At 32.3% G+C, this 14,438-nt stretch overlaps 1 protein-coding gene across 2 annotated transcripts in view; it reads right to left on the bottom strand.

Moving 5' to 3' along the window:
* LOC124357666 overlaps positions 1-10,441 on the bottom strand; it is a 32,217-nt gene extending 21,776 nt beyond the window's left edge. The window contains exons 1-4 of one of the 2 annotated variants that reach the window (XM_046809649.1): positions 10,209-10,441; positions 7,589-7,621; positions 5,502-5,582; positions 1,914-3,561 (exon numbers count right to left, since the gene is read on the bottom strand). In XM_046809649.1, coding sequence (XP_046665605.1) covers positions 1,914-3,561; positions 5,502-5,580 — 1,727 coding nt within the window. In that variant the 5' untranslated portion in view covers positions 5,581-5,582; positions 7,589-7,621; positions 10,209-10,441. The remainder of the gene's footprint in view (positions 1-1,913; positions 3,562-5,501; positions 5,583-7,588; positions 7,622-10,208) is intronic. The other variant, XM_046809648.1, reaches the window with a different exon arrangement.
* Positions 10,442-14,438: the final 3,997 nt, after the last annotated feature.

Consider the following 14,438-nt stretch of genomic DNA (forward strand, 5'->3'; position numbering starts at 1 on the left):
CGGGTTTAATACATTTGTTGACAAGATAAAATTTGTTTAAAATATGTTAAAAAACTTTTTTTGTGAATAAATACCACTTGTATTTGCTTATGTATATAATTAGATGTGAACGATGGAAATTTAATGGCAATTACTTCACATCTTTGTAATAAAATTGGTTTTTATAGCATTTATCCAGCATTAAAATTCAATTTCAATTAAATTTGATTAATTTACAAATAGTATTGTTTAAAAGGCATTTTGAATGATGATGTTTTTGCAAAATCACACTTATTTTAGTATGTACCTGTAAAATTGTGTTTAATTCTAATAGTGACAGTGGGTTTTCGCCTGGGTGACAAACCATTTTCACTCCAAGCAGAGATATCCACTAAATCCTTTTCCACACTGTGACGACACAATTTAGTGTCATATTTTTGAAATTATGAATTGGCACTTAATATGATTCATAAAAAACATGTGAATCAATGAAATAAAAATTCTTTTAATGTTCAGTGATCTTTTTTGTTTGTTTTTTTGTATTTTTAAAAAGCCAGTGCTCATACAAAATTAGGCAAATTATAATTATTAGTAATACACAGATTTTTAGCACTACGTCACCAGCAAAACTTCTATATAGTAAAACTAAATATTCAGAACTTTGGTAAAATCAGTTCCAAATCATAGCAATTCAAATAATGGAGCATTTGGAAATCTAGTTATAGATAATAATTAGAACGTCATACAAACTTTAGTTATTTTTATTTAAAAAGTTGAATTGGTGAGTACAAGTAATTGATAACTTACAAGTTAACATTTCATGATAAGAATATTGTATTAACAAGAAACGTCTAAGAATTTATGAGCACTAGTGAATGGAGGATGAAATTCATTAATGATTATACACAGTAAATTTATCAGTGACAAAAACTTTTTCCTTCATAAATTTGAACTAAATCACAATGGATGCCAACCAGGTAAATCTAAACCAACTACAAACATGCTTTAGTACCAACAGTTGAAAAAAAACTACTCACTAAGAGATATAACAGGAATTAAATCAAAGTACAGTATTTGACCTTTTGTTTAATATAAATAAAATGTCCAGAAATATAGTAATACATTAAAATTGTACCCAACCATTTTTTTATGGCAAAGACTAACAGACAAATTGAATGCAGACTAAATTATACGATTCACTATACTCCCTTTTTAAAGATCTAAATTTTAGTTACCATTTATTGCTTTCTCATTGTTGATACTCGAGACATGAAAATCTCGACAAAACGAAATTACTGTATATTTGTTATGTTTTATGGCAACAAAAAAGTGGTCCAGAAACGTTTTATTAATAAAGGCTTAGAATCTCATGTTAGCAGTTAAATATTGTTTGTTAGATTTGATATTAGCTTAAGATATAAAATCTTGAACATACTCACCCCACTAATTAACAGAATTTGTCGATTATTACTTCCAATGCATATCTCAATTGTATCATTCTATCATTAGCCAATTTTAGAGTTAAAATCCAAACTTATCTAGATGTATCCATTCACAGACCACAAGCCCATATAAAAATTTGGTCTCTTTGGTCAATAGCAATACAAGTAAAACATTTTCTTAAAAACCTCATTTTTACTTGGATATTATTAAAACATTCATTTCAAGTGATGGCCATAATTTTATTTTTTAGATCATTACAATATTTATTCCATTAGCATACACTAAAAAGTTAATATTTTTATTTAAGTTTGTACCTTGGTGGCTGTCATTGACAAGAGTTAATTTTGTGTTTATTTTATTTACCTATAGGCCTATGTGATTACTACATGTAAGTAAAGTAGCATCTTTAGTTTTGTTAAAATTACAAACAAAGCCTCAAAAGACTACTCTCTGTAATACGTTAAAGCGTAGACAAATATTAATCATCTTACCTTTTAGCCAAGTCACTGCCATATAGTTCTTCAAACATTTTCTGTTCTTCCTGTAATGTGCTTTCAGCTATTTTCTTTTTGTTTTTTATTCTTGGACTTAAAGACAATACAAATTTTGATTTTCCTGCAGGGTGTTTTTTTCTATCTTTTGGGCTGTGAAGTGAAGAGTCGTTCTCGGGAATAACTGATTTCTCTTGGGTATCCTTAAGCCAATTACTTATGTGTTCAAATTTAGGAATGACTTCTGTTGGAGGAATGAGGTTAGCTTTTGGTGAACTAACAATTATTGGAGAATGTTTCTCATTATTTTCTTTCACATTAGTCCTCAGTGGTTTACAGTGATTTTCTCCTTCTTTGCTAGTTTTCTTTCTATTTATAGGTTTTATAGATGTTGATTTCTTTTCTTTCTTTGGCTCAGTCACTTTATCATCCACACATTTTATATTACTATCTTTCAGTACTGGCGACAAGCTAATCTTTCTTTTATCTTTCTTGAAATCACTTGGGTCCATTTTATTATTCTTTGCAACAGCAGTTGATGGTCGGTTTTTAATTGACGACTCAAGCTGAAACATGTCAGATACAGAGGATTCATTGCTGGACCTTAATTTCTTTTTCGGATTTTCATCAGGTTTGGGACTTTCACCACATGATGTTAGACATTTTTTATCTTGAGGTGAAAATTGATCACAAATATTCTCACAAGATCTCAAATTGATGCTTTCTACATTACTGTATTTTAAGTCAATGCTTTCTTTACTTTTCTTTGCTTTTATTTCTAATGAATGTTTTTTCTCACTTGAATTACGGTTACTCTTCAAGCTCTCCTCAGTTTCTGGTGTTTCTGGAATGACCTTAACACCACGTCTTCTTGCTACTTTAAAAGAATCACTATCATATGCAGGTGAGAGGGATGTCTCACTTAAGTCACTTAATCTTATTGAATCTGATCTAGAACGCAGTCTTGATAAAACTGAATTTTTAGTAAAAGAATCATTATTCTCATTAACATCATATTTCAGTTCTGAGTTTTCTATTATGTCAGTAGAAATATCACTATGTTCACTGAATCTTGGAGATTTTCTTTTTACTCCTTTATTGTTCAAAGAAGAATTTTTATATTCTATTTCTTCACAATTTAAACCTTCTAATTGTTCGTCTTTATTTAATGAGCTACAAAAATTACCTTTGGTATTTAAATTACTAGTAATATTTTTTACATCATTACTGGAAGTTTTCAGTCTATTTTCAAACAATATATTACTTGTTTCTATTTTGCTTGAATTACAACAAAAATTATCTTTGTTTTCTAAACTGGTACTAACGTTTACATCTTTACAAAGACTCCTTAAGCTCGTATCATCAACTTTTATTGAATTAGATTTACTTCTTCTACTACTCCTTACTTTAGTCCTTCTGACTGCGATATTTGACATATCAACAGGGAAACAGACAGATGCTCTAACCTCATTTCCTTTCCCTTCATTATATTTTTCGTCAAAGACTTTAACCTGAGCAACATTTTTTTTCATCTGATTATTCTTGGGTAGTTGGTTTTCTTTTTCTTTGTTACTTGATTCAAAGGTGTCACAATTTTCAGTATATGAGTTGAAGTTCTGCTTTATTTTCTGTGCTTTTGAAGATAGTTCTGAAAATAAACCAACCGTTAGAGAACAATAACAACTAATAAACAGCATACTTTATTGTAACATTACATATATAAAAACATAAAACTGGAGAACTTGACATTATTTTAAAGAGTCAGAATCGTGTTGTGATTTTTTAGATGGAACACTGGTGTATCAAAGGGAACATGATCTGTAGAAACTGAATGTGTGTAGGCGATGCAGCTTTTATTGTCGAAGCACATATCAATTTAAAGGATGAGCTGCCATTTAATGTTACAAAGGCAAATCAACATATGAGGGGATGAAGATGGTTTGTATCTATTTTTAACTCATTTGTAGATAGATAAACAGTTTAAGATAACAGTTTTGACACTATTGGAAATTAAGTTGGTCATTGTGTTGCTCTATAAAACTCCAGACACTAACCTGAAAATATGGAAAGCTTGTTATTGTTTGTAGCAAGGCCTAATTGTAGCTTTGTGATTACTTTAACTTAAAGGTTCATAGTGTTAATCCATCAACAGTTACACTGCACGATACTCTGTGGTCTCTGGACTTCTGCTGAACAAAGTATAAATACCTTACTTCATTTGGAATCTACAAGGAAGTTTTTTAAATTAAAGTTTGTTAGGCAAGGTTTTAAGCTGGAATGAAAATTTTCTTAGTAAAAATGCTAAAATCTTATCAAACTCTTTAGCAAAAATATTTGTCCTGTAGCACTAATTAATAGCATTGGTGTTCAGCGATTGTTCCCATAACTTTTACTGAAAAACAGTCTGAAGTTCTCTAATACTTTTGCCTCCAGAACCAATATTTACTTGAATAAAAATACTCTTGTTGAAAATATTTAGAACAGTAATTATTAAAAGATGAGATTTTTGTGAAGAGGTTTAATTAAAAACAGTTTAGTTAGTTAAAAGTACTTTCTCAATATAAAAGTAAATAGTATAGTGATTTTTTAATAAAAAAGTTACTTTTAACATCAGTTAATATTTAGAAAACTAATTAGACCCTAGTTTAAAACCCGATCTAATGAACTCCTCTGTAATAGAATTCTTTGTTTTGTAAACACCAATGTTTATACCTCGTTGAAATTACTTCAATTCTATAAATGCTTAAATTGGTTATACTTAACCTTTAACAAATCTCTTGTCGTTCCAAATAAAATCTGACTGTACCATAACCTCAAATAACCTCCAGTACTAGTTACAGACGTCAAGACAAGACATTTAGAAGTGTACATTAGTTTACGTTCATATATGTGTCAGTCACGATGCACCAGCACTCCTGTCATACCAACCAAGTATGGTCAATCGTAGGACACTACTCTCGCACTGTACGCGGCACGCTCACGTCATTGATTGAAAGAGGAAGCTGTAATAAATTAAATATTATTTTATTCTATTTGACCATTTCCTATCATCTTTTCTCATACAGGTTCTAGAACCTCCAATGACAGGTTTAACAATGAATAATTAATTTTCAAAATTCTAGTTTAGTGGTAAAGAGCAAAAAATCTTTCCAAAACTTGGTTAGTGTTTATAAATAATTTGCTTTATATGACACAGAAATAAACATGATAAATTTATTGTAACTCTTGCAATTTCAACTCTTATTAGTTAGTTTGTAGTTAACTTTCAACCTCGGGTATCTATACTTTTTTTATCTGTAGGCAGACGTTTTCAAACCAGACAGTTCGTTGGCTGGTGGCATGGCGTGACGTGTAATATTTGATCTTATAATATCATTGAAAAACAATATTTTTATCGCCGGAAAAATATTTTCCAAATGCGATATATTTTTTGCAGTTAGTTTTACTCGCTTTCGTTGCAATTTTGTGAGAGGTATTCTCAGATCATTTTGCAAAATGCGATCCCAGCTTAAACCCTTGCTTAGGCTATACTCAATATTGCTTGTATGGGCTACTACATATAAGTCTATATACATTTTAATAACTTACTATTGGTTTCACTCAATGGAGTTCTGGTAATATGGCTCCGAGGAGTCAATGAGCTGACCAAAGTAAAAGAGAAGTCCATTTCTGAAACATGTTTCGAAAATCATACTTACTTTATCACATTCACTTCATGAAAACCAAACAAACATGAAAAAGTCTTGTGAACCATTGTTTTAACACTTTAACTGTCGTACCGACCAGACCGGACCAGCAATACTAATGTGTTTCTGTAATGTAGCATTGTAAGAGTGGATTCTAACGGCCTTTGGCCGTACGACTTAAATATTGCACATCTTAAGATTATACAAAGACAAATTAATACTTAGACTCTGTTTTTAGGCTTACATTTTGCTGTTGAAAAGTGTAAATTATAACAGTTCTATCAGGCCAGAACTTTTTTAAGTCAATTTTTAGTAACACAAAAACTTGTTTTGAACTGTTAATGTAGTGTCATCTAATATAGCTATATTATACATTATCATGTATAGGTGTGTTGGTAAGACTTTTCAGCATATTTAATAAATTTATTGAAATAAGAGATTTGAATACGTAAATAAAAAACCTACAAAATGAGAATGAGTGTATTACAGTAATGTTATATTGTACATATGAGGCTACAAGGATTATTATTTATTTTCCTCCCACTTTGTTGGGAGTTAGTTAAATTCCCCAATGCACACAGCTTCTAACAGGATAATTAGGTGATCTCACTAAAAGTTTACTGTCCAAAAAAATCGTCATATCCATTTTCCTCAATTTATTTAGAATGAACTGAGTGTATTTTTTAATGGTTGGTCTACAATATAATATGCAGCCACCATGACAAGCAAATCGTTAATATTTATTACCAAAACCAAAATATTAAATGGAATTACATTATAGGCATTTCAAGTTACACTATAGTTCAACTACTTGTATATCTAAAAAAATTAATAATTTGATGATGAATAAAAACTACTAGGCTATGTGCGTTCATTAAATGTAACAAATCAGTTCAACATTTAGTCACTTTTTACAATTTTGAAGGATTAAACATAACTGACAGCTTGTGACTCAAATGCCATACAAACGGATTTACTTTGTTTGAATTAATTTTGAAAAGTATAGTTATACAATGCATTAATAGAGAGGCCAACAATTGTAAATAAATATAATTAGAATGTTTTTGTATTTGATAGTTAAGGTATTTCTGATCAATAATTTGGTTGCCTTGCTCATTGGTAGCCCAATAAAAGATTTCTCAGCATATACAACCAGATGTATTATATGCCATAATGTAGTGCATACTGTGTACTTTCACGTAAAATATATGTGTCAACCTGGAGCCGTTTTGTATGTTTGAGAATTTTTAAAATGCTATCACGCATGTCTACCTTGTGAAGTAATAATTAGTACTACAGGGCTCACTAGTACTTTAAACACAATTTAGTTATTTTATACTTTTTAAAAAATAATTCATTTCTTTTACATATAATAATATATTTTCTCTATCTTAACATTGTTAGAGCCTAAAACTTAAATCAATTCGACAAATCTATCAAAATTTATTCAAATAAAAACGTGTTTGGAAATAAATTCAAAATTAAAATCATGTGTTTTGTTATTAACTAATGGCAGCAAGAACAGCAACGTACATATGTCTTCTTTGTTTCACAAGCAGTAACCTTTATCCTTGAAAATAAATAAGGTAAGTAAATGTTATTGTTTTGTTGTAATTATATTAATTATATATTATATTTTAATTTGTGAATGATATTTTCCTAACATTAATTTCTAAGATTGAAAACTAGCCAAACCATAGGCCTATTGTTCTTTGAAATATCTCTTACTGTACGTTATTTGGTCCGACATTTTGCTTTCGACTGCAGTATAATAAGCGGCCACGAACACAATCGGATGATGATTATTTCGAATGATTTGAATCATCGTTATTCATGACCATCCAAACGACTGAAAGAAAAATTTCGAACCACATTATGGTTTTGCTAGTTTTCTATCTTAGAAATTGACGTATAAATATTTATATAATTTTCAAATTAAAATATAATATATAATAAATATAATTACAAAAAACAATAACTTTTACTTACCTTATGTATTTTTAAGGATAAACGTGACTGCATCTGAAACGGAGAAGATACGTATGTCACTGTTTTTGCTGTCATTAGTCAATAACGAAACACATAAAATTAATTTTAAATGTACTACCAAACACAATTTTACTTTGAATTAATCTTGAGTGATAATGACAAACTGAATTAAGTTTTATGCTTTTAAAATCATATTATGGTAAAGCTATATTTTAGTATATTTGAGCTATATTCTATATATAAGTTAAGTAAAATAAATTTATTTGTTTCAGATTACATAAAATAAATAAACTATTTTTAAACAACATCGTTTGCCAATTTCGAAATAAAAAAACCGGATCCGCTTATCGTACTCTACCTATGGTGTCACAAAAAACCATGTCAGGGTAAATCTTAAGATCAGCGACTACCGCTCCGATCGCCGTAATTTTTTGCATACTAACACCTAGGTTAACGTAATTTCACTGAAAACTAGTCCCGATTATCGCTAACATATAAAAACCAGTTTTTCGGCAGTACAATGTTGGCAATACATAACACATAAATAGGCCTAACAAGATTTTCGACTATCAAACTAAAAACAATGGCCGACCATGGTCATTTTGATGAGTTGACAGTAGTCATGTGACAAACAGGAAAGTTTCCGATTGGCCGGGCGGATCACGTGACCTATAGGACGGCTTCGATTGACCGCCAGACGTAAACAAACAAACCCACATGGACAAGGAATGGTAATTCTAAGCAATATATGGGTCAACCTCGATTTTTCTCATATTACAATATATTGTTCCAATAGTCAATTAGAGAAGGAAATGACTAGAATTTCTTGCCGGAAAGCAGTTATAGGGAGCAGGCAACTGCCAGACGGTCATATATCAATTGCTTAGAGTTACCTATTAGTGATCAGGGGCACTGACGTGATCTGGGCTTCAAATTTGGAACTACTCGAGTTAATTTTTTTTCTAAAAGAGCAAGCAGCGCGAAGCGCTGCGCAGCGGGCAGGCATCGTGCGTGATCCTTTTTTTTTATTAAAAATTTTTTGATAAATTGTTATTACATATTACAATATAATGTAGGTAATGTATGTAAAACAATTTTAAACACATAATTACATGCTGGAAAGCAAAGTAAACCAATATAATCCGCCCAATACAAAATCTCCATAAAAATCTGGTAAAGTAATCTGTGTCATTCCTTTGGCCTGAATCAATTCAGTATAGACGAAGATCACGCACGATGCTTGCCCGCTGCGCAGCGCTTCGCGCTGCTTGCTCTTTTAGAAAAAAAAATTGGTATTTATTTACAATACCGTGACCATGAAAAAATGGACTTTTTTTCATGGGTTGGGCATTTATAGCCAAGTGTTATTATCACAGGTGCATATAAACTGGGGGGAAAGTATATCATTGTATTATATTGATGCCTTTCGGGCATTATTGCATTAAAGATGGAAAATAACCGACAAAATTTTGTCGAACAACACTTGGAGGGTTAAGGATCAGGGGCATCACGTGATCTGGGATTCGACTTTTGCAAGCTCGAGTTAATTTTTTTTTCTAAAAGAGCAAGCAGTGCGCAGCACTGCGCAGCGGGCAGGCATAGTTGACAGGATTAACGTCATCATTTCAGTAAAATTGCCAGAGGTACTGTCAAAAACAGAGTTTTCAGAGGATTTCAAAAAAATCGTAACTCCTTTGATTTTCGTTGCCGACGAATTTTTTCTTCACTATTGTTTTCAGGAAAAATTGTAGTTTTCAGGAAAAAAAAATGAACATACCTTTCCATGGTCACGATTTTGTAAATTGATACCAAAAAATTAACTCGAGTAGTTCCAAATTTGAAGCCCAGATCACGTCAATGCCCCTGATCACTAATAGGTAATTCTCGCAGTTGCCTGCTCCCTATAACTGCTTTCCAGCAAGAAATTCTAGTCATTTCCTTTTCTAATTGACTATTGGAACATTATAATGTAATATGAGTTGTGCTCCCTATAACTGCTTTCCGGCAAGAAATTCTAGTCATTTCCTTTTCTAATTGACTATTGGAAACATTATATTGTAATATGAGAAAAATCGAGGTTGACCCATATATTGCTTAGAATTACCCAAGGAATAATTAGTGAAGTTATTGACATGGCGTGCGATGGTTCTTGTCACACGCTAAAAAGACCCTAGCTTGCCTATTCAAAACTCAGATCACGCAATGCTTGCCCGCTGTGCAGCGCTTTGCGCTGCTTGCTCTTTTAGAAAAAAATTAACTCGAGCTTGCAAAGTCCAAGCCCAGATCACGCCATGACTGCTTTCAAGTTTCCTTGTCAACTCTGGTAATTTTCATTCCCTAAATTCAATTTAGCCCTTAGATAACTTAAATCTCAAAATAAACTAATTTCTACTATTACTTTCTGGATAACAACCAATTGGGCCCTGGGAGATAAAAAGTGAAGCAAGAAAAGGTTATAGGCTAGTCAATGACTGGGAACCTAGGTCTATACAAATTAAGTAGAGCAAAGTCATCAAAGGCTTAGGCCTAAATAGATCTATTGTTTTGCTTTGAAGAATGATGAACACTTAACAAAATTTGCCTAAAAATAAAATTTAGCCTATTAAATACAGACACTGACCTTATTTTGTTGTAGTTTGATTCAAGTGCATGTTTGTCATCTGGATCAAAATACCTATATAAGTGAGTTTGCTAAGTAGTGAAGAAGACTTTTTGAGTTAAATTAGTATAAATTTAAAACTAAGTATCCAATTAATATTAAAATGTTACAAAAGCAGTTTCAACGCATTAACACCAACATCAAACAACAAATAATTATGTCAAATCAAAACACTTGTCACCAATACAAAACCACCAACTGTTATTCGATAAACTACGTACAGGACAGTAAAACTGGCATAGCAAATCATGAAAAAGACTTCCAGCTGTTTGTCAAGTTATAGTATATAATGGTATAATATCCCTGTTTCTTTTAAATACACAGCTTGTAATAGTAAACTTATTTGGACTAATTTTCATGCAAATTTAATGGTTTATTTCTTTATTTTCAATGTGTTTCCGAACAATGCGGTCGTTTTGAGCTCAATCAACAAACGTTATTCTTCTAGAATAAAGTTTCTTGAGAAGAGCATCAAAAAGAAGAGAATAAAGAAAAAGAAATCGTAACAAATACTTCACAGATTATTTATCTTAAGTGTATACTCCACCTAATGACAACTGCAATGTAGGGAAAAATAAGCTTTAGTAACTGTGACTCACTCTATTTCAAGAAGTAGAGTATACTCACTGCTGTTTGAATGAATTCATCTTTCATTTCTTTCATTTTTAACTGATATATTGTAATCTTGTTCTGAAAGGTCACTTACAGGTATATAACCTTTTCTACTAATCTCTTGAATCAAGTACATACCATAATGTTCTGAAAGGTAGTTTTATTGTGCATATACATATATCTGAACCGTAAATAATGCTACAAATTACATTTTTATAGTGTTGCGAGCAAATGTAGCAAACATATTTGAGGAACTATTCCTGAAGACAGCGGAGACTTGTTATGGAGACAGACCTTTCTATTAGGATGGCCAACGGCTACAAATTTGAATGTTTCAGAAATATGTAATTTTTACCTCTAAAGAAATTAGTTCTTGACACGCTTTAACCTGATTTTTCAAAGGCGTTCAACCAGGTATGTCGTCAGTGTCTTCTTAATAAATTAAGTCCTTGTGGAGTTAATAAACCATTGCATAGTTAGTTGTCCAATTAAGTTATTGACTGACAGTTGTCTTGCGGTTTGCCTTAACAACTTTAGAATTCTTCATCGGAGTATCGTAAATGTCACAGGAATCAATGAACACATAGTTCAATATATACATTAACATTACTGTAACATATTCGTTTGCTACATATCTGGTGTCTCTTTGCGGACGATTCCCTATGTGTTAGGCGATTGACTCTGCACATTACCTGTAATGCTCTATATAATGATATCTATACTATTCTTTAGTGATATGTAAATAATATAATGGAATTGAATTGGACCTGCATGTAGTCATCACAAAATATCTACTCCTCTTGTTTACTCATGCAGTTTGGAGGGTTGATGTTGTCACTGATTGCTAATTCTCCTGTTGGGGATGTCTTTTTAAAGGCTGACAAATCTTTGGGTTTTCTCGATGGTTCTTCAAGACACCTCTCCTAGCTGCAAAAACTCTGGATTTTATACTGGGTGAAACACTTATTACAGTATTGCTCTGTAATCTGTGCTCCCAATAAAGTATCTTCGTGCTTTCCTTCATAAGATTCAGAGTACAATTTTGAAACTGGCGGTTTCGATTGTCTACCTGCAGTGTGTCGAGGTCTCATTGAGTATGATTGCGGACGTACTGGATTTCGTGTTTTAGAACCAGACGTATTTGGGAGAATCAAGGGTGAAATATAAAGTATTGCACTTAGCTGGTTGAAGGCAAATCCCTGCTTCGAGTTGCGTACGACTGAGAGCTGTCCCACATCGAGTTAGTAAAATTATAGATCTGAACAGAAAGCATAGAATTACTCCTTAGCTCCCAATCTCAAAGTATGCTTCTGAAAGGCATAACACCCTAAATAACATCCGCAATGAAGCAAAAATTAGATGACAAAAGATTAGTCTAACTAATCTTAATCAGCGCACATACCATAAATCTCTAACCCCTTACCTACCACTACGATTATTAATTAGTATAGACAGCCTATTTCTCAAACGCGATCTGCTGGTGTTCTTCTGACCAAACATTCGTGTGTGAATATCTTGTTTATAAATGAGTAACAAAAGTTTTAAATTGTTCTAAAAGGACCTAAAACTGTTGAAATTACCCAACATTTTAGAGACCTGTCTTTCTGTATCTAAATTTATTGCCATAAGAGGTAGTGACATACACTCTTATGTAACTAGAGGCAGGAAAAACTACTGAACTGGGGCACACAGGACGGTACTGTTCAGTAGCGTAGCCAGAAATTTCGTTCGGGGGGGGTCCGAAACCGGGAGATCCGGGGGACGTTTTGCGTGTTATTTGCCAATAAGTTCACTGGTAAAAGGTAAATACCAAAAATATGGAGCTTTAGTAACTACGCCTTATAGAAAGTGGAAAGATGTAATAGGCAAATTAAACTCTCACAGCAGCTCTAGTACCACAAATTTTCTTTTATAGCTACAGAAACTTTACGAAGTTCGATTCTGGCCGAGTAGAAGGCACCAAAGTGATGTTGGATTCACTGGATAAGAAAGAAAAAGAACAAAACAGAGCTTCACTCAAGCGTATAATTGACACTATATTACTATATTCTGTGGAGAAAATGAAATACCCCTTTGGGGACATTGGGCCACTGACGGCCGAAACCCCTTTAGAAAAGGAGGGCAATTTTCGAGCGTTGCTCGGGTACAGATCAAACTAGCGGTCTGAAAATGCACCGGAAAATCTCTACTGATTAGAAGTTCGGCTACTTTGGATTTCACTGATTGAGATATTTATGAATGAGTTATAATGATGATTTTTTTGTATCATTACACTGTAGACGAGTATATAATTATCGGAAAAATCAAAAAAATCCCTTTTGGTCGGAAATAAAATACACCTGAAAAACTCTAATGATTAGAACTTCAACTACTTCGGACTTCAGTTATTGAGGTAAACGTGGTACTTTTGATTGGGTTAGGACGACGTTTTTTTGTTATCACTAAAGTATACTCGACTACCTATATAATTATCGAGAAAAAATTACTTCCGGTCGATAAATACCGAAGAAAAGCTCTCTACAGATTCGTTTTGACGATTTTGGATTTCACTGGTTGAGTGGTTGAGGTAAAAGTAGTACTTATAATTATGTTAGGACATTGATTTTAGGTATTAATTCAACGCCGACTAATAAATATATAATCATCGAGAAAAAAAAACAAAAATAATCACTTCTGATCGGAATATACTAAGGAAAATGAAATAATATCTCAGTCAGTGAAATCCAAAGTAGTCGGAACTTCTTATCAGTAAAGTTTTTCCTGTGTATTATCCGACCGAAAGTGATTTTTTCAATTTTCTTCGATAATTATATAGGTATTATTCGGCGTTCAATTGGTACCTAAAATAAATGTTCTAACATAACTTATTCTAAGTACTACTTTTATCTCAACGACTCAACCAGTGAAATCCAAAATCTGAATCAGTAAAGCTTTTCCTCGGTATTTTCCGACCGGAAGTGATTTTTTTTTTCAATTTCCTTCGATAATTATATATATATATATATATATTAGTCGGCGTTGAATTAATACCTAAAAGCAACGTCCTAACATAATTCTAAGTACCACTTTTACCTCAACCACTCAACCAGTGAAATCCAAAATCGTCAAAACTTGAATCTGTAAAGAGCTTTTCTTCGGTATTTACCGACCGGAAGTGATTTTTGTTCTCGATAATTATATAGGTACAGTGTACAGTTTAATGATAACAAAAATCGTCGTCCTAACTCAATCGAAAACACCTCGTTTACCTCAATCACTGAAGTCCAAATTAGTTGAAGTTCTAATCAGTAGAGTTTTTCAGGTGTATGTTATTTCCGACCGAAAGTGATTTTTTATATTTTTTCGATAATTATATACACGTTTACAGTTTAATGACACCTAAAATCAACATCGTAACTTAATTCTAAGCAGTCATTTTACGTCCCCAAGACGAATTTGAACGAAGTGGTAAGTCGCTAATTTAAGCTGTTCGCCGTGTTACGGTTCAGGTTACTTTGCGACGTCACATGACCGCGCCCTATAGAAATACCGTGATTACACTACACTATCCGAAAGGCCGAGCCCAAAAGTATCGTTTGA

This window comes from Homalodisca vitripennis, chromosome 3, assembly GCF_021130785.1.
Source record: "Homalodisca vitripennis isolate AUS2020 chromosome 3, UT_GWSS_2.1, whole genome shotgun sequence".
NCBI lineage: Eukaryota > Metazoa > Arthropoda > Insecta > Hemiptera > Cicadellidae > Homalodisca > Homalodisca vitripennis.